The sequence below is a fragment of the Hemicordylus capensis genome, chromosome 3 (assembly GCF_027244095.1).
Source record: "Hemicordylus capensis ecotype Gifberg chromosome 3, rHemCap1.1.pri, whole genome shotgun sequence".
NCBI lineage: Eukaryota > Metazoa > Chordata > Lepidosauria > Squamata > Cordylidae > Hemicordylus > Hemicordylus capensis.
Window position 1 is genome coordinate 346,984,407 of NC_069659.1, and position 22,696 is coordinate 347,007,102.

A 22,696-nucleotide genomic window follows, 5' to 3' on the forward strand; every position below is an offset into this window, starting at 1 on the left:
TCCAAAACAGATTGTGAGGAGCTCCAAAAAGATCTCTCCAGACTGGGTGAATGGGAGACAAAATGGCAAATGCAGTTCAATGGAAGCAAGTGTTAAGTGATGCATATTGGGGCAACACCCCCCCCCCCCAACTTCACATATATGCGGATGGAACCTGGGCTGTCAGTGATTGACCTGGAGAGAGATCTTGGGGTCGTGGTGGAAGTTTGTTGAAAGTGTTGACTCAATGCACAACAATAGTGAGAAGGACAAATTCCATGCTAGGAATAATTAGGAAGGGGAATGAAAACAAGAATGCTAGTATTACAATGCCCTTATACAAATCTATGGCGTGACTACATTCGGAGTATTGTGTACAGTTATGGTCACTGTATCTTAAGAAGGATATTGTAGACCTCAAAAATGTGCAGAAGAGGGCATCCAAGATGATCAGAGGCCTAGAAAAACTTCCTTATGAGGCAAGGATACAGCATCTGGGGCTCTTTACTTTGGAAAAGAGGCAACTATGGGGAGACATGATAGAGGTATATAAAATTATGCATGGAGTAGAGAGAGTGGACAAAAAGAATTTTTTCTCCCTCTCTCACAACACTAGAACCAGGGGCCATCCCATGAAACTGAAAGTGGGGAAATTTCGGACCAACAAATGGCAAATGCAGTGCAATGTAAACAAGTGTAAAGTGATGCATATTGGGGCAAAAAACCCCAACTCCAGATATACGCTGATTGAACTGCCTTGAGGTTGTTTTTAATGAAAGGCGGTATAGAAATTCAACAATAAATAAATAAATTGGACCTGGGCGGCCAGTGACTTACCAGGAGATAGATCCTCAAAAGGACTGCCGAACTGGTTAGTACACATCTCTAGGGGAGAACTGGGGGTGGGGAGGGCTAAGGGCTGCCTTCCACTGTGGTCCAGCAAAAACGTGTCCTTGGGCTGGATGCGGCACGTGGGCCATAATTCTTGTGCAGCCCTGGAATACAGCACCCCGAGTTTTTATAATGCCTGGGTTTCTCTCTCCAGCAAAAGCTGAAACTTTCTTCCCAGAGTCCTCTCCTCTTTCTCTCCCCCACCCCCCACCAAAAGTACTCCCTCAGGCACTTGCCACTGCAGTTTGGGCTCAATGGGACCGGTGTTGAGGGAGTCTGTTTTTCTGTCCAGAACCCTCTGCGGGCTCGCTGACTGCAGGGAGGCCCCTCTTCCCAACATCCAAACCTGGACGGGAGAGCAGGCGGGGGTGGGTGGGTGCGGAACCATGGGTCCATTGGTCAAAGCTGCCTCTGAACCCATATCAAGTCTGACTGACTGTCTGTCTGTCTGTCTGTCTGTCTGTCTCTCTGTCTCTCTCTCTCTCTCCCTCACTGGCCTTGTTCATATCAAAATTTGAATCTAGGTTTAATGTGGGTTACAACACTGAAGTGATTTTGTGAACGATGTCAATGTGGGAATCAAAGAGCCATTGCCAATTGGAGTAGATCAATGTTCTCAAATGTGGCTCCCCAGCTGTTGTTGGATCAAACTCCCATCATCCCCAAGCCATTATGGCTGGGGATGATGTGAGTGTTAGTCCAACAATATCTGGGGACCCAAGTGGAGAACACCCAAGGTAAATAGTGCGAGACTTGCTAGATTAATTGTATCTGTCCAAGATTATCATTAATGGGAATATGCCCAAGACTCTGATGTGTCCTCCCACAACTAAAGAAGGAAAAGCAAGCAAGCCTTTGAGTTTAGAGTTTAATTTATGAAGCACCATCATTGGGTTTGCTTATTTTCAGAATACAGATTTTCCATCACTGATGCTGTAATGTGCCTTAGCAATTTTGGACATTTTAAAAAAATCACTTGGAGAACACAAAAAGATGTGCTCTTTTTCATGAAGTTCTTGGTCCCTTCTGTTCAGTGCCCTGTATAGTCTTCCTTCTAAACTTTGCTTCCCACCAGATTGTGCATAAGAATGACTGCATTTGCATACAGCTTATTCTGCTTTTGCTTTCAAAGGGAGGAGATGAAGAATTATGCAAAATTCTCCTAAGTCCTCCTCCTAGGATAGGGGTTCTCACACCTGGGTCCCAGACTGGACTTCAACGCCTATAATCCCTAACCTTAATTGGCTTTTGACATTGTGACTGGGGATTATGGCACCAGAAGTCAAACAACAACATCTGGGGACCCAAGTTTGACCACTCCTGCCCTAGGATTCCATCAGGCACTATCTGCGTTTCCCCCCAACTGGTGTCTCTAGTCACAGGAGTTAAACTAGATTTTAAAACAAAGATGACGGTAGAGATGGAGGAATGCCGAATTCTGTGGTGGGCAGCAGAATCTGCGCATTTACAAAGCGAGTCATCAGAATACACATATGCTCGCTCTATTAATATGTTTGCAGGCTACTGATATTTGCTGTAGCATCGGGATGAAGCCTCCCTGGACTCAAGAATTTCAGTTCAAACTTAGGACTATATAAGAGATATGCAATTCACTCAGTGGTCTCAGGGTTTCTCTGCATTCTCACTCATGGGGTATATGCTCCAGACAAACCACTAGGCTCAGCCCTTAAGGCTCCAATTCTACAAAGTGAAATGCCGTGTCCTCCCTGGACAGAGTTTCAGGGGCTTAAGAGGAAATGGGGATGCTGCTGCTGTTCTCTTCAGGCTGGCAACCTCTACGGCTGCTCTTTTAACCACGGCAGGTAGTACTGCGGGCACAACACGTTCAGCAGATTCATGGGATTCATGGGATGCGAGTGTGTCATTGTGGGAATGAGTGAGGTTAAACATATTGATTCTATGTCCAGGGGAAGGACGGTTTCCTCCAATGTGTTCCTCCACAACACGTTCCTCAGATTCACGGCTTGTATGGGATGCGAATGTGTCATTGTGGGAATGAAAGAGGTTAAGGACAGTGTGGCCATGTCCAGGGGAAGGACGGTTTCCTCCAATGTGATGTCCAGCCAGGTGCTTATGGCTGCGGCTGTGTCCAGCCTGGAATAGAGAAAAACTCTGTTTAGTCTGCTTGTGCCATTCTTTTCATGTGCCATCCCAATGTGGATCTTTTGGCTTGGCACTCCAGCTTGTACATATACCATGAAGTGATTGATCACTGCCCAAATAACAATGCATCCATCCCCTCACCCAATATTAAAGTGACAATAGAGAGATCCCCACAGAGATATATGGCTGGTGGTCCAGTCTGCAGCCACTGTCCCCACCCCTCTGCTCACAAAAGAACCTTCAATAGCTAGAGTAGCCAGATGCAACAAAAGAAGACCAATCTGATGTACCTTGGAGGGCTGCATTGAAGCAGGAATTGCAGCAAGAACTGCTCCCTCCCCCCTTCTGCAGCACAAGAATGGTGATGGGCTGTGGCCACCAACATTTCCACTTCTACTCAACAATAAAAGATCTTCCGTGGTTCAACCACTGAAGGTCCTCAGTTAGCGACAGCTTATTCATCTGATTATCATGCAAGCTATGGATGTACACAAAGCTATCCTCAACCATGCCATTTACAGAAAATTGGGGTGGGACAGAGTAGGCTGGTGGAACCCATTTCACCAGGTGTCTCCCAGTACGTGTCTGGGCAACTATCAATATTCCTCATTGCAATGTTAGGGGCCAATAACAGCCCCCATCAACTCTAAAAGCAGATCCCTAGTTGTTTCTTAGGCTTGGAACAAAGAAAGATGCCTTATACCAAGTCAGACCCAAAGCAGATGCTCTACCACTGTGTTGCAGCCCTGGTTCCCAACCAGGGTTCCTCCAGATGTTGCTGAACTACAACTCCCATCACCCCTAGCCACAATAAATTGTTGGTAGGAATGGTGGGAGTTGTAGTTCAGCATCATCTGGAGGAACCCTGGTTGGGAACCACTTCCCTAAGGGGAATATCTTACAGCAGACAGTGCTCCCATGTAGTCACTCATCCAAATGCAAAACAAGGTAAACACTGTTTAACAAAAGGGACACATTATGCTCACAACCACAACACCAGCTCTCCAGCTTGCACTGTGATGCTCTGGCTGTAACACAATATTCCATGCAGCCTCCTACACTGTGCAGAGGCCACTTTCCCACTGTTCAGTAATGTGCTTTGTCCAGCACTGGTGGGGCTCCTTTAAGGGAAAAAGATCTAGAGCAGGGGTTCCCAACCTGGGGTCTTCCAGGTGTTGCTGAACTACAACTCCTGGCATCCCCAGCCATGATAAACTGTAGCTAGGGGTGATGGGAGTTGCAGTTTAGCCACAGCTGGGAGGACCCCAGGTTGGGAATCCAAGCTCTAGAGCTAAAGCAAGCTCTTGGAAGGTGTCTACAGAGTGCTGGGAAATGTAGTTCTTCCCGATGCTGTCCCCCTAGAGGTCTATGGGGAAAGCAGGGTGGATAGAAATCAATGACTTAAAAAATAAATAAATTAAAAAATTGGATTTTTACAATTTAAATCTGATTTTTTTATTTAAATCTGATTTTTTTAAAAAAATAAAATAAAATGCTTCTTGAGGGGAAAATCTATCTAAAGATAGTTTTCTATTTAAGATATATTATAGTCCAAAGGTGTTCATCATGAAATAAAGATAAGTTTTTAGTCATGTAGCATGAGGCTGTATCTAGGCCATGTTTAAATTTTTTGGTAAATGAATTCCATTAATCTGTTCGCAATGACATGCTCTTCCAGAGGTTTCTGTAAGATTATTTTGGGCATTTTTTCTATCTAGAAGAGGACCAAAAATGAAACCTTCATCTTGGTAAAAATATTAATATTATACCAGCAAGAATGAGTCTTTATGTATTTTAAAAAACCATGATTTAAATCTCGTCTTACTGACTAGCGATTTAAAAAGTGTTTTAAATCAATTTGATTTAAATCAAATCTACCCTTGGGGAAAGTGCTGGGAAATGGACTACACTTCCCAACTCTCCATCTGAACCGACAAAGATGGCAATGGGGATTAACAGGGCTCTGTTTTTCTTAAAGGAGCCCACCACCACAGCACCCAAATACTGGGGAAAGCACAGCACTGTGCAAATGTGCGGCAGCTGTGAAAAAGGCCAATTCCATGCTAGGGATCATTAGGAAGGGGATTGAAAATAAAACGGCTAATATTATAATGCCCCATTACAAAACTATGGTGCAACCACACTTGGAGTACTGTGTACAATTCTGGTCATCACATCTTAAAAAGGACATTGTTGAACTGGAGAAGGTACAGAAGAGGGCAAAGAAGATGATCAGGGGCCTAGAGCACCTTTCTTATGAGGCAGGACTACAACACCTGGGGCTTTTTAGTTTAGAAAAAAGACAACTGCGGGGAGACATGATAGAGGTCTATAAAATCATGCATGGTGTGGAGAAAGTGGAGAGAGAGAAATTCTTTTCCCTCTCACACAACACTAGAACCAGGGGTCACTCCATGAAATTGATTGCCAGGAGGTCTAAGACCAACAAACGGAAGTACTTTTTCACACAACATGTGATCCACTTATGGGACTCTCTGCCACAGTATGTGGTAACAGCCAACAACCTGGATACCTTTAAGATGGGTTTGGATAACTTCATGGAGGAGAGGTCTAACAATGGCTACCAGAGTCAGAGGACTGTACGCCACCTCCAGCCTCAAAGGCAGGATGCCTTTGAGTACCAGTTGCAGGGGAGGAATGGCAGGAGAGAGGGCATGCCCTCATCTCCTGCCTGTGGCTTCCAGCGGCATCTGGTGGGCCACTGTGCGAAACAGGATGCTAGACTAGATGGGCATTCTTGGGCCTGATCCAGCAGGGCTGTTCTTATGTTCTCATGTCAGCATGTTAGGAAAGGGTTCTCAAATTGAAGGCTGATTCCCCAAGTAGCCCCTACCTGAAAAAGAGTGAAGATTGCTGGCATATTATAGCATCTCCTTCACATTCTGCCATTCTCGGGCTCAGCATGGCTGGACCAAGTTGTGTCTTCCTCTCATCTCTGCAATGAATCACTGGCTTCTGGTAATGTCTCCCCCTCCTTTCAACTCCCCCTACAGCGGTTTCCAGGTCCCTTCTGACCTGTACCATGTCCTTTCTTTCATTGGCAGTTTAAGGCAGAGAGCCATTGGTCAGGCGCATGGCAGCTGGAGATATTCAGGCAATTTCCAGGGATGGCAAGGGAGCTGGTCTTGTAGTAGCAAGCATGGATGCCCCCTTTGCTAAGCAGGGTCCACCTTGGTTTGCATTTGAATGGGAGACTACATGTGTGAGCTCTGGAATATATTCCCCTTAGTGGATGGGAGCACTCTGGGAAGAGCACCTGCCTGCTTGCATGCAGAAGGTACCAAGTTCCCTCCCTGGCAGCATCTCCAAGATAGGGCTGAGCGAGACTTCTGCCTGTAGCCTTGGAGAAGCCACTGCCAGTCTGGGTAGACAATACTGAGCTAGGTGGACCAATGGTCTGACTCAGTGTATGGCAGCTTCCTATGTTCCAGTATCTTTCACTATCAGGGTCATAATGAGATGGTTTGTGACTGTAACTTCTCAGTGGCACATATTTTGCTTCCTATCAACAGCTGGGGATTCTATTTGCATGTACTGATAGATACAGTTAAAGAAAACAGAGCACAGGGAAGGCTGGAGTGTGGTCAAAGGAAGCTCCATCAGGAAGTAACATACCACAGCAATTTGAAAATAATACCTAGACGAGATCCAGGTACTTAGCTGGCTAGTGGTTCTTTGTAAATTTAATTCCTGGCTAATGTATTAAGAGATTTAGACAATGTGCGGCTAATGCCTCTGTGAGTCCTTCCAGACGCTGGTATTTTCCAACATCAGCTCTTATTACAATGGAGGTGGGGGCGGGGTGGGAAGTGGGAAGCAGAGAATCCATGCTGAAAAGACAGAGATCACTTATCTTCTTAGTGCCATCTGCTGGCCATCTGTGGCAATCTATGAAACAACTGTCTTTTCCCATGGTAGAATAAAAGGAGGAGTATCAAAAGACAGGAGTTTAGTGGGTTGCCACAGATGGCCAGTAGGTGGCACCAAGAAGATTAATGCGTCTTTCTTAGTGTGGACACTTTTTGGTTTTTTCCTTTGTAATTTCTGCTGGTGTTGGAATATTCAGCATCTGGAAGGACCCAATATGCTTCTGGATGGTTCTCTTCCTAGAGGAGACCATTGGTGGGATGGCCTCTTCCTTCCTTGTGAGTGTATGCCCTGCCTATTTCTGCCGCTCAAGAGCAGCAGGCTGTGTAGAAATGGCAACGCCAGTTCCTCATCCCCTCTGCTGCACAGGGGGACACAAGCCTTTTTCAGTGTGCAGCCGGACACAAAAGCTGCAGCTCCATCCCACCCCACCACAAAACATGCCATTCAAAAACTCGAGCCATGCAAAAGTGCACTGAGGCATCAGGAAGAAGTTAGAGGACGTAAAAAGTGACGTGAATAGTCTGGGAAGGCCCAGTAATAGACAAGGGGTCTTTCTAATGGTAAGAGAGACTAGGAAAGAGAAGCAGCAGGTCTGGTTACAGGCTGAACAAGCTACAGCCTAAACCGGCTGCTTAGATCCAGGAGCCAGGTCCCCACAGGCAAGCTGGGGGTCCTAGCAGGAGGTTGAAGGAGCAGCTGGAAGGAGAGAAGCTGGAAAGGGCAAAGGAAACGGGGTCATGGGGCTGTAGAGCATCTGCTTTGAGTGCAGACGGTCCCACGTTCACTCTCTGGCATCTCTAGGTAGGGCTGAGAGAGACTCCTGCCTGCAACCTTGGAGAAGCTGCTGCCAGACTGTGGAGACAATACTGAGCTAGATGGACCAAGGGTCTGACTCAGTTTATGGCAGCATTCTATGTTCCTAAGTATGCCTAGGTGTAATAACAAAATAGTTGGGTAGGCCAGATAAGTGCAGAGGCACACCTGGAGCATGGGAGTTGCACGATCTGGTGCAATGGGAGAGGGCGGGCTGGCTCCACAGAGGCCCCTACAGGGTTTCCCCAATGAATGTCAAGGCCAATGAATGTCAAGGAAGGAAAAGGGAAGGAGAGCTGAAAGTGATGCTTAGGATTTGTACCTCTTTATAAATCTCACACTGCACCTCTCCAGATTCATTAAGAGTCTTGAAGACTGTTGCCTTGCAGAACCCAGCGTGCTGAAAAAGAAAAGGGCGCTTGAGTCACCACTGAGGCATCAGGAAGAAAAGATGGTTTTCCAGCCATGCCATGTTGCACAGGAAAAAGCAGACACCCTTCTACAACACTGCAGCAAACTGAGAAATGTTCAATGAGTGTTGTGTCTGAGGATGAGAATGGAAAAAGCTAAGGACTTACGGAGATCCCTGGGACAATGCTAGGCTGCTGAGCATACTCAGAACCATGGTCTATTCAGAGATGGGCAGAAAGAAGACCATTTAATTAATTAATTAATTAATTCAACACACATTAGCTGGCACAAGGAGGAAAATTACTGTAGTCCCATTGAATGGACTTTTCATTCCAATGGGACTACTTTAGTAATTTTCCTCCTCATGCCTGTTATTAACTTTGCCTTATCTCTCTGGGCTGGTTCTCACAATTGATCTGATCTGGACTCTGGGGGAATCTAGAAATCCCGTTGGCACATGTGCGCTCTTGTAGAGCAATCTTGAGAACTCAGAACTTTCCCCTGGTCCCCATTTGGCAATAAACCAAACCCACATGAAACCCAGATCTGTAATCTTAGATCTGAATTTGGCTTGAGCATGTGAGCTTCAAATTGTTTGGTGCATTGCTAAGCAGTGATCGGGGGAAATTTTGGAGTCGTCGTGATCACTCTGTGGGAGCATGCTAATAGGGATCTCCAGATTCCTATGGAAACTATGTTAGATCAATTGTGAGAATTGGCCCTCTAAGAAATCCTGAGTAGTCACTCTTGCTTTGAAGTTTAAAATGTATGAGTGGACCATGGAGACTGTTAAAAAGAAGAATAAATCTCACAAGACTCTGGTCAGTCCACACGCACCCACCTAGAATATATTCGTAATTAAGGGAAGAAAGTGTAGCACTCTGCCTCTTGGGCCACACAGTCATCCAAATGCCTCATATTTTGAGAACCGTCATGTTATGAGAAAGAGCAGAATGATCTCCAAAGGGTGGTGCTGTCCAGTTTTTACAGACAAACTGGGGAGACATTCCCTAGAGATCTTTGCTGGGGGCCCCAAACCAGCAAATGATCATCTCCACAAAGGCACCTCTATTCTCTTACAGATGGTAAATGTCAGAGGCAGAGTGAAGGAATTCTCTGAATGCCCTGCCCCTTCCAGGTTATAGGGATCTCCAAACTTCAGGAGCCATTCCCAAGAATCTGACGGGCTAGATTAAGGCCTGGCCCTTTGGAGGCAAAAATGGGAGGCTGTATTTACTGAGGTGGTTTCCTCTTCTACCCAGAGGTGATGACTATTTCTTAAACAGTCAACCACATAATTTCCCTATTCTCAAGTTATCCTTCAGTTGAACATGTGTGTATGTGGGGTGGGGTGGGGATCAACTGGCAGTGTTCTGCCTAGCCACACCTCCTACACTGATGCAGTGGTTGGCCATGCTTCTTAGGAGTCCATGCTGCAATGCTGAATGTATAGAAAGCTCCTCCACATCATTTGGGACCCTTAGCTCCCCAGAGTTCCAAAACCACGTGGCAGAAGTGTCTCCAAATTCAGTGCTACCATTTGTGTACAAGCATTGGAGGTGTGGATGCCTGGTGAGCATGGCCAGCTAGCTAACTGGTGCAGGTCAGGAGGCATAGCTCTGAACAGCTTAGGTCCAGGTTACCTGCGAGAACACCTTTCCCCATAAGAACCACCATCCCCCACCACACACACTAATTAAGATAATCAGGAGAGGTCTATCTTTGGATGCCACCAGTTCATCAGGTGGCAAACCGGGATCAGGCCTTCTCAGTTGTTGCCCCTAAGTTGTGGAATGCGCTCCGTGTGGGTGGGTATAAGAGGCCAAGCATCTTTGGAGGCTTCCATGAGGACCATGAAGACCCTTCTTTCCAGCCTGGCTTTCAATAAGATTGAATTTAACAGATATCCACAATCATACAGTTCAGGAAGCAGGTAACTCAAATGTCCAAATGTGCCTGTCCTTCTAAAGACAGAAGAGTCCTGTCAGGTGAGCATTCATTCATTCTAAGTCAACATTGGGTTAATGTGGAAGGAACCATCGCTCCCACTTACTGAGTGGTTGCCTGTCTCCAGGTGGCAGTTGTCATCCACATGCTCATTGGAGTGGTGGGTGCAGTTCGTGCTGCCAATTGTAAAGTCCACATAGTCTATCGGCGGCATGTTCTGGGAACAGAGCAACGCACATTTTAGCATGGAAGAGAGAGAGAGGAAGGAAGTCCCTGAGATTAGTAATCTACATATCAAAGGGATAGTATCAGAGCAGTGGAGAAGGGATGACAAATGTCTTGACCCTCTAGCCCTCTGACTTACTAGTCTGTCCGCCACTGACTGAGACAAAGAGGCAGCGCAAAGTCGTTTAACTTCCACATGCTCATTGGCGTGGTGGGTGCAGTTCGTGCTGCCAATTGCAAACTCCACATAGACTGCCGGCGGCATGTTCTGGGAACAGAGCAAAGCACATTTTAGCCACTTGGTGGAAAGCTACAGAACTGAGGAGGAAGAGCCCAAAGAAATTAGCTTATGAACAGTGTTGCACAGCACTGAAGTCATACATGAACCTGAGGCAGGTTTTTGCAGTCTGAATCCTCTACCAGCATCTGAGGCTGCCTTATGCCATCCACCTAATGGGCAATTCAAAGGGTAATAGAATCAATCACGTTACCACTTTTCCCATGACTGTAGCCATAAACAAATTCTCCAGTTGACTTTATATATACCCACTGGCAAGAGAACATCCCCTACTCTAAGGCCAGAGTTTTGCCAAACGCTTAAATATTATATATAGATAACATCAGAAATGTGCAAAATATGTTGGCAACGGAATCAGAAACAATGTCCAAAAATTCTGTTTCCATTACAGACGCATATTGATTGTTTCAGACACTAACCATAATACAGTCGTTGAAAATGTGCTTCATTTCATTACCCTTGGAATTGCCCTAAGCCAGTCTTGTCCACTCTAAGCAGCAGCCGCTCTCCATGGTTTCTGGCAGATGGAACCCAGGCCCTTGTGCATGCAAATCATGTGTTCTAGGGCTGAGCTATGGGACGTAGCTCACAATCCACAAAGCAGCCTCCTGCATTCCTGATGGGAGATGCAGCAGTACACATACTTGGAATGAGAGAACCATCTCAGAAAAGTCAGGTCCCTCTCAATCTTATCATTGTCACTAAAGAGCTAAAGGAGGACAGAGCTCCTGTCTCTAACAGCTGTGTACAAGAGGCCATTTCAGTGGATGTGGCATTTCTCACTGTTATCTATGGCTGCCATAAAGAGCAAGGGTGCACCAGGGCAGTGAGACAGCAGCCTAGAAGAAATCCCCACCTAACTGCACCGGTGCAACAGGGAGGTGACAATTTTTGACACCTCCCTCTTCCCCAGGAAGCCCTCTGTGTCACCTGAAAATATGTCCCCAAGAACTGTGCAGCCTTTGGGGACATATTCTTAGGTGACAGATTGCTTCTTGGGGAAGGGGAAGAGATCAAAAGTTGCTGCTTCCCAGCTGCACCAGTTCAGTTATGTGGGAAACTCTGTTAGGCTGCTCTCTCCTTGCACCAGCGCACCCTTGCTCTGTATGTCAGCCTATGACAAGCTGCACCTTCTGAAATGCCTTTCCCCACCCATTTTCCACAGGAACCTCCTCTTCCTCTGCAGCTGGTTTCCCAATTGGAGCTCTGCAGCCTACAAGCATGCACTTCCTGTGCTGGGCTCACTCAGCCATGTGGAGAACTCAGTGCTGAATACAGCAGCTACAAGTCTTGTTTTGATACTTACTGTGTGTTGCGCTCGGGCAATCTCAGTGATCATATAGTGCTCCAAAGTAGTTTCTAAGCTGTTATACATGAGGAGGGCAGTATCAGCAGCGCTGACCACAGCGGGGTCATTCAGAGGGGCCAGAAGTGGACAATCGGGGCAGAATTTTACAACATCTTCAGCTGAATCTAAGGAGAAAAAAGAGAGGAAAAGATCACACTTTCCTTCAAGCACTGATATAAGTGGCAGTCTGCTCCAAAAACTGCTTAGTTTTTTACACAAGCAGGCATCTTGTGGTGGAAACCTATGTCATTTATTTATTAGAGCTGTGCATGGATCAAATTGGTGGATCCGATCGGATTCCTATTGTATGCAAGGAATTGTCAAATCATTTACCTAATAATTGTACCAGCCCAGATTAAATCATTTGGTACATCATTATAGGGTCGATGTGTCATCCCATAAAATATAATGGCTTATAGGAATTAATGGTAAAACAGAAGAATAGCTATAAATACATGATTGTATTTCACAATAGCATGAAGCTTTCAGGCATGGTAAACCTTCTTAGAGTTCATGGTGGACCCTTGTTAGGGCTTGATACCACTCCCATTTCATGTTTAAGTTCCAGGGCTTCTGAGAAGCCTTCCCTTCTCCTTTTCACAACTCTGCTCATTGGGGCAACTTCCATGGATGTCCCAATGCCATCCTGGCATGTCACTTTACTGCATAGGAGTGGGTTGTTCATCTGAAGGACCACATAGTCATGATGGTTGAGAATGATGGGAGTTGTAGTATACCTGCCAACATTTCAGAATGAGAAATAGGTGCAAAATCTATCTCCCTCCCGCCACCCGGATGGCACACTGTGCATAGCTAGTAAATGGCAGGAAACCAAATTAACCATCTGATCTCAGAAGGTCGCATAAAAGCAAAATCAGTGTTCTGTCAGATAATCTGACCCTATACTGCAGGGACAGATGATATAAATGGAAGAAATTATTCTGAAAAGCAAAGTCCATGCTCCATGCGGTAGAAATTGGGGTTTTCCATTGCATGTTTGTGAGCTGGGAAGCGTGGTGGGAATTCATCTCTGTCCTGGGTAAATCGGGGCAATTGGCAGGTATGTTGTGGCCCAGCAACATCTGAGGACCAAAGGTTGGGAACCCCTGGACTAAATAGGACTTTTTCCCAATGTGGTGCCCTGTCTGCAGAATTCCTACCCCAGAGAAGCTTGCCTGGCACCATGATTACTCAAAGTTTTGGTGCACTGGATTTGAATAGGAGGAGTGGGTGCAGCAAAAAAGGAAGTGTGGTGGAGAGGAACTTGGCCCCACACACCCCAATTTTTGGAGGGCAGAACTAAGAAAAACTGGGTCTGGAGCCGACTTTGAGACGAAGTGGCTTCAAGGCTTCTCCCAACCTGGTGTATTAATTAATTAATTAATCTTGTATACCGCCCAAACCTTCGTCTCTGGGTGGTTAACAATGACATTAAAACAATTAAAATAAATATAAAAGGTTTAAACAGTTTAACAATTTAAAAACAGTATAAAAATAAAACAGTATAAAAGTAAAATTACAAATTTAAAAAGCTGAAAAAGCTTGAGTGAAGAGGTGGGTCTTCAGATGTTTTTTAAAAATAGCCAGAGACGGGGAGGATTTCTGGTTGGAAAATCCAGCTCCAATATTTTGAAGGGATCTAAAGGCCTGAATCTGACATTTTTTTGATCCAATCCGATTGGATCCAATATTTTTGGTCATTGACCTACAATATGTTATCAACTGTTCTAAACAGGCTTTGGCAGATGAAATCTGTGAAATGGTAGGCTGAAGACTATATGGTGCTTTAGTGCCCATGTGCATGCATTTACCTATATGTATTCTAGAAACAATATGTACCCACTTACACACTCAGAAATTTAACATCTTGAGACTCTGAGAAGGGAGCTGAATCCTGAAGAATGACAATGCTAGCAACTCACACAAGATTTACACAAGGCATCCAAAAAAGGGTCAAAATTTAGGTACAAAATAGGGCTGTGGTTTACCAAGAATAGGAATATAGGAAGCTGCCATATATCAATTCAGACCATTGGTCAATCCAGCTCAGTACAGTTGTCCCTCATCAACCACATGGGTTCCGTTCCCGGAAAACCATGCAGTTGGCAAATTGATGGTATATGAGCCATTGAAACCAATGGCAAACAGGGGGTTAGGGGAATCACGGTCACGGAAAGACCAAAAACAAGGTAAAAACCAGATAGAATTGCCCCCTGATCCCCCCCTAAATCACCCCCTGACCTGTGGAAATGACCCCTGACCCACAGAAATGACCCCTCAAACCCCTAAAAATCAACCTGCCCCCCAAATCACCCCATTCCCTGAAAATTGCCCCCTGAGCCTCAGAAATGACCCCTGACCCCAGAAATCCCCTAAACCCCACCAAAACCCCCCTCACTGGTGCAGATACTTAGATCGCAGTTGGCAAAGGTGGTCACAAATTCCCAGTGGGGGATACTCAAATCTGCAATTGGGAAAACCGTGATTGTCGAGGGACGACTGTATTGTCTACACAGACTGGCAGCGGCTTCTCCAAGGTTGTAGGTAGGAATCTCTCCCAGCCCTAGCTTGGAGATTACAAGGAGGGAACTTGGAACCTAGATGCAATTCCCAGATCACCCTCATCCCCTGAGGGGAATATCTTACAGTGCTCACGCATGTAGTCTCCCATTCATATGCAACCAGGGTAGAAGACCCTGCTTAGCAAAGGAGACAAGTCATGCTTGCTACCAAAAGACTCATCCTAATGAACAAAAGGGGAGGGCTTCAAAGGAGGCACAGCTGCCTCTCCTTCTTGAAGTTACATTTACTCCCATCCTTCCCCATCCCACCATGAATCAGAGTCATGCTGCCTCGCAGGCTGGCCATTCATCAGGTAGAGTTGTGCAAGTTCGTCAATGATTAACCAGGTCACGCACCTCTACCAGATGAACGGCCAACCTTCAGGCACCATGGCTCTGATTAATGGTGGGGTGGAGCAGGATGGGAGAGAGAGAGGAGCACATGGAACATGCCCACCCCCACAGCTGTCTCAGTCACTCCTGCCAAGAACAGGTGCCACAGAAGAGGAAACCAGTCCCTCGTAAATAGGGACTGAAGAAGAAACCTTTACCCTCCTGTCTTTGCACCAGCCCTGCTGAGAACCCCCCAAAAGCAAAGTTAATTACCTGGAGTTGAATGGCATCTAGCGGTAATAGAAATGCGTCCCCTATCCTTAAGCATGCGGACATCACAATCCCCCTTAACAGCCTAGAGGTTCAAAAGGAGAGAATAACAGGTTGGTCGCCTGTAAGCTGCACCCGCAGAATGAAGACTGGTAGCAAGTTCCCATTGCACAACCTAGAGCTGATCAGGCACAGCTGCTTTTGGCTGTGGAATACAGTAAATATCCCTAATCAGATTTAGAGAGAGAGAGAGAGAGAGAGAGAGAGAGAGAGGCTGGCTTAGTTTGAGCTGATTCATTCAAATCAATCTTTTGCTGCTTGTATCAGTGCCGAATTTAGGCACATGCTAAGTAAACTACAACCTAGGGCTTCACATTACGAGGGGGCTTTGTCTTCAGGAGCTTTGTGTTCAGAGCTCTAGGTTGTAGCTTGCTTAGCATGTGCCTAAATCCGGCACTGATACAAGCAGCAAAAGACTGATTTGAATGAATCAGCTCAAACTAAGCCAGCCTCCGCTTCTCTCTCCCCACACCGCCCAAATCTTATTAAAGATATTTACTGTATTCCACAGCCAAAAGCTGTTGTGCCTGGTACAAAAAAGTGACCACATTTTGAGTTCTACATAATGTATTTCCATTTAAAGGTATTTCTAATGAAAACAGGTTTATTGCAAGATAGCTGTTTTTGTTAGATTGTTGGTTTTTTGTTCCATCTTTACCAAGTAAAAATAAATATTTATTATTTCTATTTTAATTGCCATACACACACACACACACACACACACACACACACACACACACACTTACTTTATGGGGTCTTTTGAGCTTGACATATCTTAGGACCTCAGCATGTCATAATCCGGCCCTGGCTTGCAGCATGAAAGAGTAATTTAATGTAGGTGTGGGCAGAGGAAGCATTTCTGGCCAACCCTTTAGCTCCCCTTGGCTTGGCTGTCCGGATTCTTGCAAACATCGCCACACTTTGGTCTAGTCCAGCAACACACCTGCTGCAGTCTAAATGCATATTGGGAATCACTGAATGCAGATTCATCATGCCTCATTCTAGTTTTGTACAGTGAAAACACATTGGAGGGATAGAGGCACGGATGTCTACAAAGTAGATAACTCAGGCCTGAGCTCAGCCCACCCTGGATGTGATGGTAAGGAGGCAGGTTGGATGCAGGGCAAACAAAATGTGCCATGTTCTCCGATTCTCTACAAGGATTTCAGATACTCACATGCTGTGTCCGTTTTCGTACGGCACAGTTGGCAACAGGCATAGGGTTTGACACATGGCAGTCAGTCTCTAGTAAGTTCAGTTCAAGAAGCCAAAGCTCTCCATATGTCGGCAGGTAGGGCATCTGCTTGGGGCTCTTGTGCATCTGCTCGGAGGGAAAGAGTGACCATTATTAGGGCTGAAGTTCAGCATCAAACCTTTTTCTTTGGATACTTCTGGTAATTTTTTGTTAAACACACACACAAGCTGCTGCCCCTGCCACAGAGTGCTTCCAGATGTCAGCATTCCCAGGAGTGGATGAGCCAAAACAGGAGGTGGGTCAGGCAATACTCCAGAGAGGTACCTAAACCCTAGTCACATGTTATGATCAGCACCCATACAATCTGTGTACAGTGTACACAGTTATTCACATGGTATTCCATGATCTACTCGTTATTCACATATTATTACATGCTATCTACACATGTTATTACATGTTATCTACACATGTAGAGACTATACACATGTACAGTTATTCAAATGTTCAATGCATGCTCAGTAGTATATCAAAGTGCCTCAAAGGGGCCTGTGCTCAGCTTCCCTTTTAAAGTGCATGCATTCAGGGGTGCAGAGAGAGGGAAAGCTTGAGGGCAACTCCTCACTTAATTTTGTTGGGCGGAGAGAGAAGACACTTTTGAGGGGAAGAAAAATGGCCAACATCCTGATCAATGCTACATGTTTGCAATCAAAGAAGCACACATGCAGCAATTCTGTTTTCGCTTCAGAAGTGTGAGTACCCCTATCACTTTACATTTACATTTATTGGACTGGGTTTGTCTTTTTGTTGCCAATCTGCCCCACTGGGGGAGACTTCTTCGGAGCTTGCTGTGATCAGTTTTGGTTTTCACATGAACCTGTTCCCTTGTCTGGTGACTGCTAAGTTTACTCGAAAGCCTTTGATGAGGGAATTTGTTAAAAGCCTTTTGGAAGTCCAAGAATAGAGTGTTAAGTAGATTGCCCAAATCCACATGCCTGTTGATATTCAAAGAATTCTGAAAGGTTACTGAGGCAGGATGTACCTTTGCAGAAACCATGCTGTGTCTCTTTCAACAAGGTTGGTTCTTCTATATGTTTAATCTTTCCAACTTTCATTATGCCAGATACAAATATAATAAATGTATCTCAAGTTTACATACTTTGGATGACATATAGAGCCTGTTCACACAAGCAGTCCTACCTGGGCTTACAAAGCCCTACCAGAGTAAGGCTGCCCATGCAACTCATCGGGATCGTGGCCGGGATCATGCTCCCGATCAGACACAGAGCCAGGAGCCTAGAGTGCCCAGCTGAGGGGAAGTCCCTCAATGCACAGTGCTCCCTGTGTGGTGCATTTAGGGATATCTGGAGGCTGAGCTGCATTTTCCCAGCCTCCAGAACACTGTGCTTCTAGGAGCAGTGTGGATCATGTGGGCACATGAGCTGCACAGCCCACAAAGAAAAGAAGATCATCTGTGGGGCAGAAGGTGGGAGTGCTTCTGCCTTCCCCACCAGCCCTCCATGGCCAGTGAAAAAGGGAGTGTGAACGACAGCTGTTTTTGAACTACAACTCCCATAACTCCAAGCCATGTGGCTATAGCCAGGGATTATGGGAATTGTAGTCCAACCTCTACAGGAGGGTTGAAGTTGAGCAGCCCTGTTTTAGACGAATGTTTATGCATGCCCAGAAGAAGGTTGCATAGCTCAGTGGCTGCTCAAAGTTGTGCAATCTCAGTCCACTTGCACAAGTGTTGTGTGTGCATGCAGCAAGGTCAGTGGAGAGCTTTGCATCATTCCCTGAAAGATATGTGGGCTGGGGAAGAGGTTTCACCACAGGAGGCATGCCATGGGCAGCGCAAGTGGACTGGTCTGTGATGCAAGCTCCTGACTTCACAGAACTCATTGCTTGTTCAAAGCTTTGCACTAGTGGAGTGTTTGTCGGCTGATTCTTGGAAAACAGATAATATACAGACAATGGGATAAAGACAAGAAAATAAAATACTAGTCATACAAGTCAATTTAATTATCAGTCAATTAACTGTATGATTCATGAGTTAGACTAGAACCTGGATACCAAGATTATTTTGGGTCAGTCACTAGGGCAGTTCACATGACCGTAAAATGAGTGGGATATGAGTCTTACCCATTTTTGGGAGCTGGGCATGATCCTGTTTTACAATTGTGTGTTAGATACTAACAAGTTCGGCAGTGGGGATCTTGATTGCCTGTCAAGCCCCAGCTGGATAGGATGAGCAAGCCAGATTCCGTCTTCAGCTTCTAAACGAGGTAGGCGGGAAAATTGTCCTAATCAGCTGGGGCTTGACAGATGATCAGAGATCCCCACCTCCAACTTTTTATTTAATCTAACACATGATCTCAAAACAGGAGCACACCCAGCTCCCAAAATTGAGTAATATCTCAAGCAGTAAGTTTATCGTCATACGCAGTAAGTTTATCGTCAAATTGATTTCAACTCCTGGTGCTCACAGAGCCCTGTCGTTTTCTTTGGTAGAATACAGGAGGGGTTTACCATTTCTTCCTCCCGTGCAATATGAGATTATGCTTTTCAGCATCTTCCTATATCACTGCTGCCCGATATAGGTGTTTCCCATAGTCTGGTAAATGTACCAGCGGGGATTCGAACCGGCAACCTTCTGCTTGTTAGTCAAGCATTTCCCCGCTGTGGTAACAAGAATGAATTGTCCCCGGCCCTTTGCAAAACAGGGTCTACCCTGGGTTGCATTTGAATGGGGGACTACATGTGTGAGCACTTGAAGATAATCCCCTCAGGGGCTGGAGCCGCTCTAGTTCCAAGTTCCCTCCATGGCATCTCCAGAGAGGGGACAGTCTGGGTGGACAATACTGAGTTAGATGGACCAATGGCCTGACTTGGTAGAAGGCAGTTTCATATGTTCCTGTGTTGATCATGAGCAACTTACAAGGAACATGGGATAAAAAGGTAATAAATACATAAACCAAAGGCAGATTTCCTGATTCCTGAATCACTTTATCAAAACCGATTATTGCTTTATGTTCTTAAAGCTTCAGTTCTAGTTCACTGAAAGAGCTTGAAGCAGGTTTTGGCCTCAGGTTTAGGTTTGGTACAACTCCCTGGGAAGAATGCAAGAGAAATGTCCTATTCACACATTATGTTCAATGCATGGACAATCTGTGCATGCTGTGTGGACAGGTATTCATTCGCCTGTCATGCTGAATGCTGCTACAACAGTCCACTTCCTATCTGCACCATGCATTTGAGGGGCCCTGTGCTCAGCTTCATGTTTAAAATGAAGGCATGTCATTCAAACCCCTGCTCACATGGGAAAGAGTCAGCTTTTAACATGGTGATTCTCTTTTTTAGCAGGCGGAGGGTAACTGGCCCTATCCACCCCCAGCACAGTACCTCAAGTGACTGTTGCTGGTGTCTATCTTGCATTTCTTTTTAGATTGTGAACCCTTTGGGGACAGGGATCAATCTTATTTATTTATTATTTCTCTGTGTAAACTGCCCTGAGCCATTTTTGGAAGGGCGGTATAGAAATCGAATCAATAACAACAACAACAAAAACAACAACAACAACAAAATCTGAACACACATACAAGATAATGGCTGAACAGGGCTGTTAGTGTGTGTGTGTGTGTGTGTGTGTGTGTGTGTGGGTGTGTGTGGGTGTGGCGGGCGGGGAGAGACATTTGGATCCTTCATAGAGGTCTCTCTGCAATAAGGCTCCTAGTCAAGGTTTTGCTCCAGTAAGGAGTGGGATGTGGATGTGGAGTGAGAAAAGGAGGTATGTGGAAGCTGCCTTATATTGAGTCAGACCATTTAGCTCAGTATTTTCTCCACCAACTGGCAGTGGCTCTCCAAGGTTCCAGGCAGGAGTCTCTCCCAGCCCTACCTGGAGATGCTGCCAGGGATTGAACCTGGGACCTTCAGCCTACAAAGAAGATGCTCTACCCACTGAGCTATGGACCCATCCCCGAAATGAAAGTTTCTGCATAGGAAGCTGCCTTCTACTGAGTCCGACCCTTGGTCCATCTCACTCAGTACTGTCTACACCAGGGGTTCCAACCCTCTGGTTCTCCAGATGTTGCTGAACCACAACTCCCATCAGCTCCAGCCAGAATCGCCAGCCAAAGGCCACTGCTGGGAGTGCTGGGAGTTGTAGTCCACAACATCTGGGAATCCCTGTTAGAGGGAACAGTGGCTCCAGCCACAATAATTTGTAGCTGGGGATGGTGGGAGTTGTAGTCCAGCCACATCTGGGGTGCTGCAGGTTGGGGATCCCTGGTCTACAGTGAATGGCAGCAACTCGGTTCCAGGCAGGAGTCTCTCCGAGCCCTACCTGGAGATGCTGCCAGGGACTGAAGTTGGGACCTTCTGCATGCAGAGCAGATGTTCTGCCACTGAGCTACAGTTCTGCCCCTTTGTGGGCACCACAACAAACTGGAAGGGTCAAGGTGCGTGTCATTTCTCCCCCTGTGCAGCACTTACCCAGGGAAACACTCGGACGTTCTTGATTACGTTGAGAGCGTATTTATATCCATGTAGACTGTGGCTGTTGATGTAGTCCACGGCTACGGCAGCAGCTACTTCAGTGTCATGCTCATCGCAGGCAAAGGCTCTAAATAGTACAGGAGAGGAAAAGCTAAAGAGTTGCGCCAAGAGGACGAGGGTGACTAACGACCGCATGGCTCAGCGTGCAGAAGGAGGTCTTTGAGGAGCGTCCTGCTGGAAGGAGCCGGAGCGGGGCTCCCATTTATAGGGGAGGAGACCACCCCCACATTGGCATGCACACCAGGCTGCTGCTACATTTGCCCCAGGTACAAAAATGACAGCAAACAAGAGGAAAGCAAACATGTGAGGACAATGAGTCAATGCTATTCCATTAGATAAGGGGGAGATTGCAAAACAGGCTAAAAGGAAAGGGGCATGAACAGCAACAGCCCCAAACGAGAGGTGGTATTAGGGTTTTAAGGATTCCATTTCACCAGACTTGTATGGGGATGGCTCCACTAGTGAGATTCTGTGCATTGGGTTCCCCGTTGGAAATTATACATTAGTCCAGGGCTTCTCATGGTTGGGTTCCTCAAGGTTGGTGGACTACAGCTCCCATCATCCCCAGGCTCATTGGGAGAAGGCTGGGGATGGTGGGAGTTGTAGTCCCAGCAGCAGCTGGGGATCCAAGGTTGAGAACCCCTGCAACACCTACATAGAAAGAGAACAAAGTGGCTATGAGTGTGAAGGACCCAGTGTGACTCTCAGTTCACCCATGAACTTGTTTGGTGGCTTCAGGCAAGCCACTGCTTCTTAGTGCCATCTGAAACATGGGGGTGATAGCAGTCTACCTCACAGATGGGACAAGTATGGAACTGCAGCAAAATGTTGCAATATATCTCTGGTATGCCTCTGTTACTTGAGCTTATGCCTGAGCATGATGCCTCAGAAGAAGGGCTTCTGAATGTCCAGAGGGAGTATTCTTCAAACTGCTGCTCTTTTTATCCAAGCCCTCCTTCCCTCTCCTTGCCACAGAGTTCCCTTACCTCCATCCACCTGCTTGTCTGTTAACTACACTCTGAGACTGCAAACAGTCCATCCCATTGACTTACATGGGGAAGCTTTTGGGGGTCCCCTCCATTTACATTTTTTTTCTTCAGGTTTTTAAAACACTGCCTTATCTGCAGATCACCTGAGTCTGTCAGTACCTTCTACGCACCCACAGACACTCTGGTTATGCAGCCATAAGGATCATAACATTTCCAGCTCTTTTGAAAATATACATATGCTCCTAAATGTTGGGAAGTCGCTCTAGTAAGAGATACACTTCTATTACAGCAGAGTGCACAAAGGCAAAACACAGCAGAGTCTGCCTAGGCATGCGTGTATGCTGAGAGTAAAAGAAACTTGGAGCCAGTTCATAGTTTCAAATCAATATAAGGAGTCTTTATTGGAGAGCTCCATTCTAGATAGGAAAGTGGAGAGATAGGATCTCTAATCTAGCTAGGTAGCTGGATGCAGAGGGATGGTTTCTGCATCTCTGCACACATGGTGCAGGGAGAGAGGAGCATGGGTGTTGTAAGGGGGGAAAGGGGAGAACGAGGAAGTGGCAAGGCAGGAAGGAAGGAAGTCCCTGAGAGTAGCAATCTACATATCAAAGGGATAGTGTCAGAGCAGTAGAGAAGGGATGACCAATGTCTTGACTCCTCTAGCCCTCTGACTCACTAGTCTGTCCCCCTCTGTCATTGAGACATGAGACAGCGCAGAGTCCTTTACTTCCAACACCAAAGAATAAAAGTTAGAATATAGCAAAGAGCAAAGGCACGATGTAGACTTCCCACTGATGAGTGATTAGTATT

At 46.0% G+C, this 22,696-nt stretch overlaps 1 protein-coding gene across 1 annotated transcript; it reads right to left on the bottom strand.

The window, feature by feature from the left end:
- Window positions 1-1,724: 1,724 nt before the first annotated feature.
- LOC128352054 (antihemorrhagic factor cHLP-B-like) lies at window positions 1,725-21,073 on the bottom strand. The gene is made up of 8 exons (XM_053312240.1): window positions 20,835-21,073; window positions 16,329-16,472; window positions 15,095-15,176; window positions 11,886-12,052; window positions 10,421-10,549; window positions 10,163-10,273; window positions 8,021-8,098; window positions 1,725-2,985 (listed from the first exon to the last, which is right to left on the bottom strand). The coding sequence occupies exons 1-8, from the start codon at window positions 21,030-21,032 to the stop codon at window positions 2,572-2,574; spliced, it is 1,323 nt and encodes a 440-aa protein (XP_053168215.1). The 5' UTR covers window positions 21,033-21,073; the 3' UTR covers window positions 1,725-2,571.
- Window positions 21,074-22,696: the final 1,623 nt, after the last annotated feature.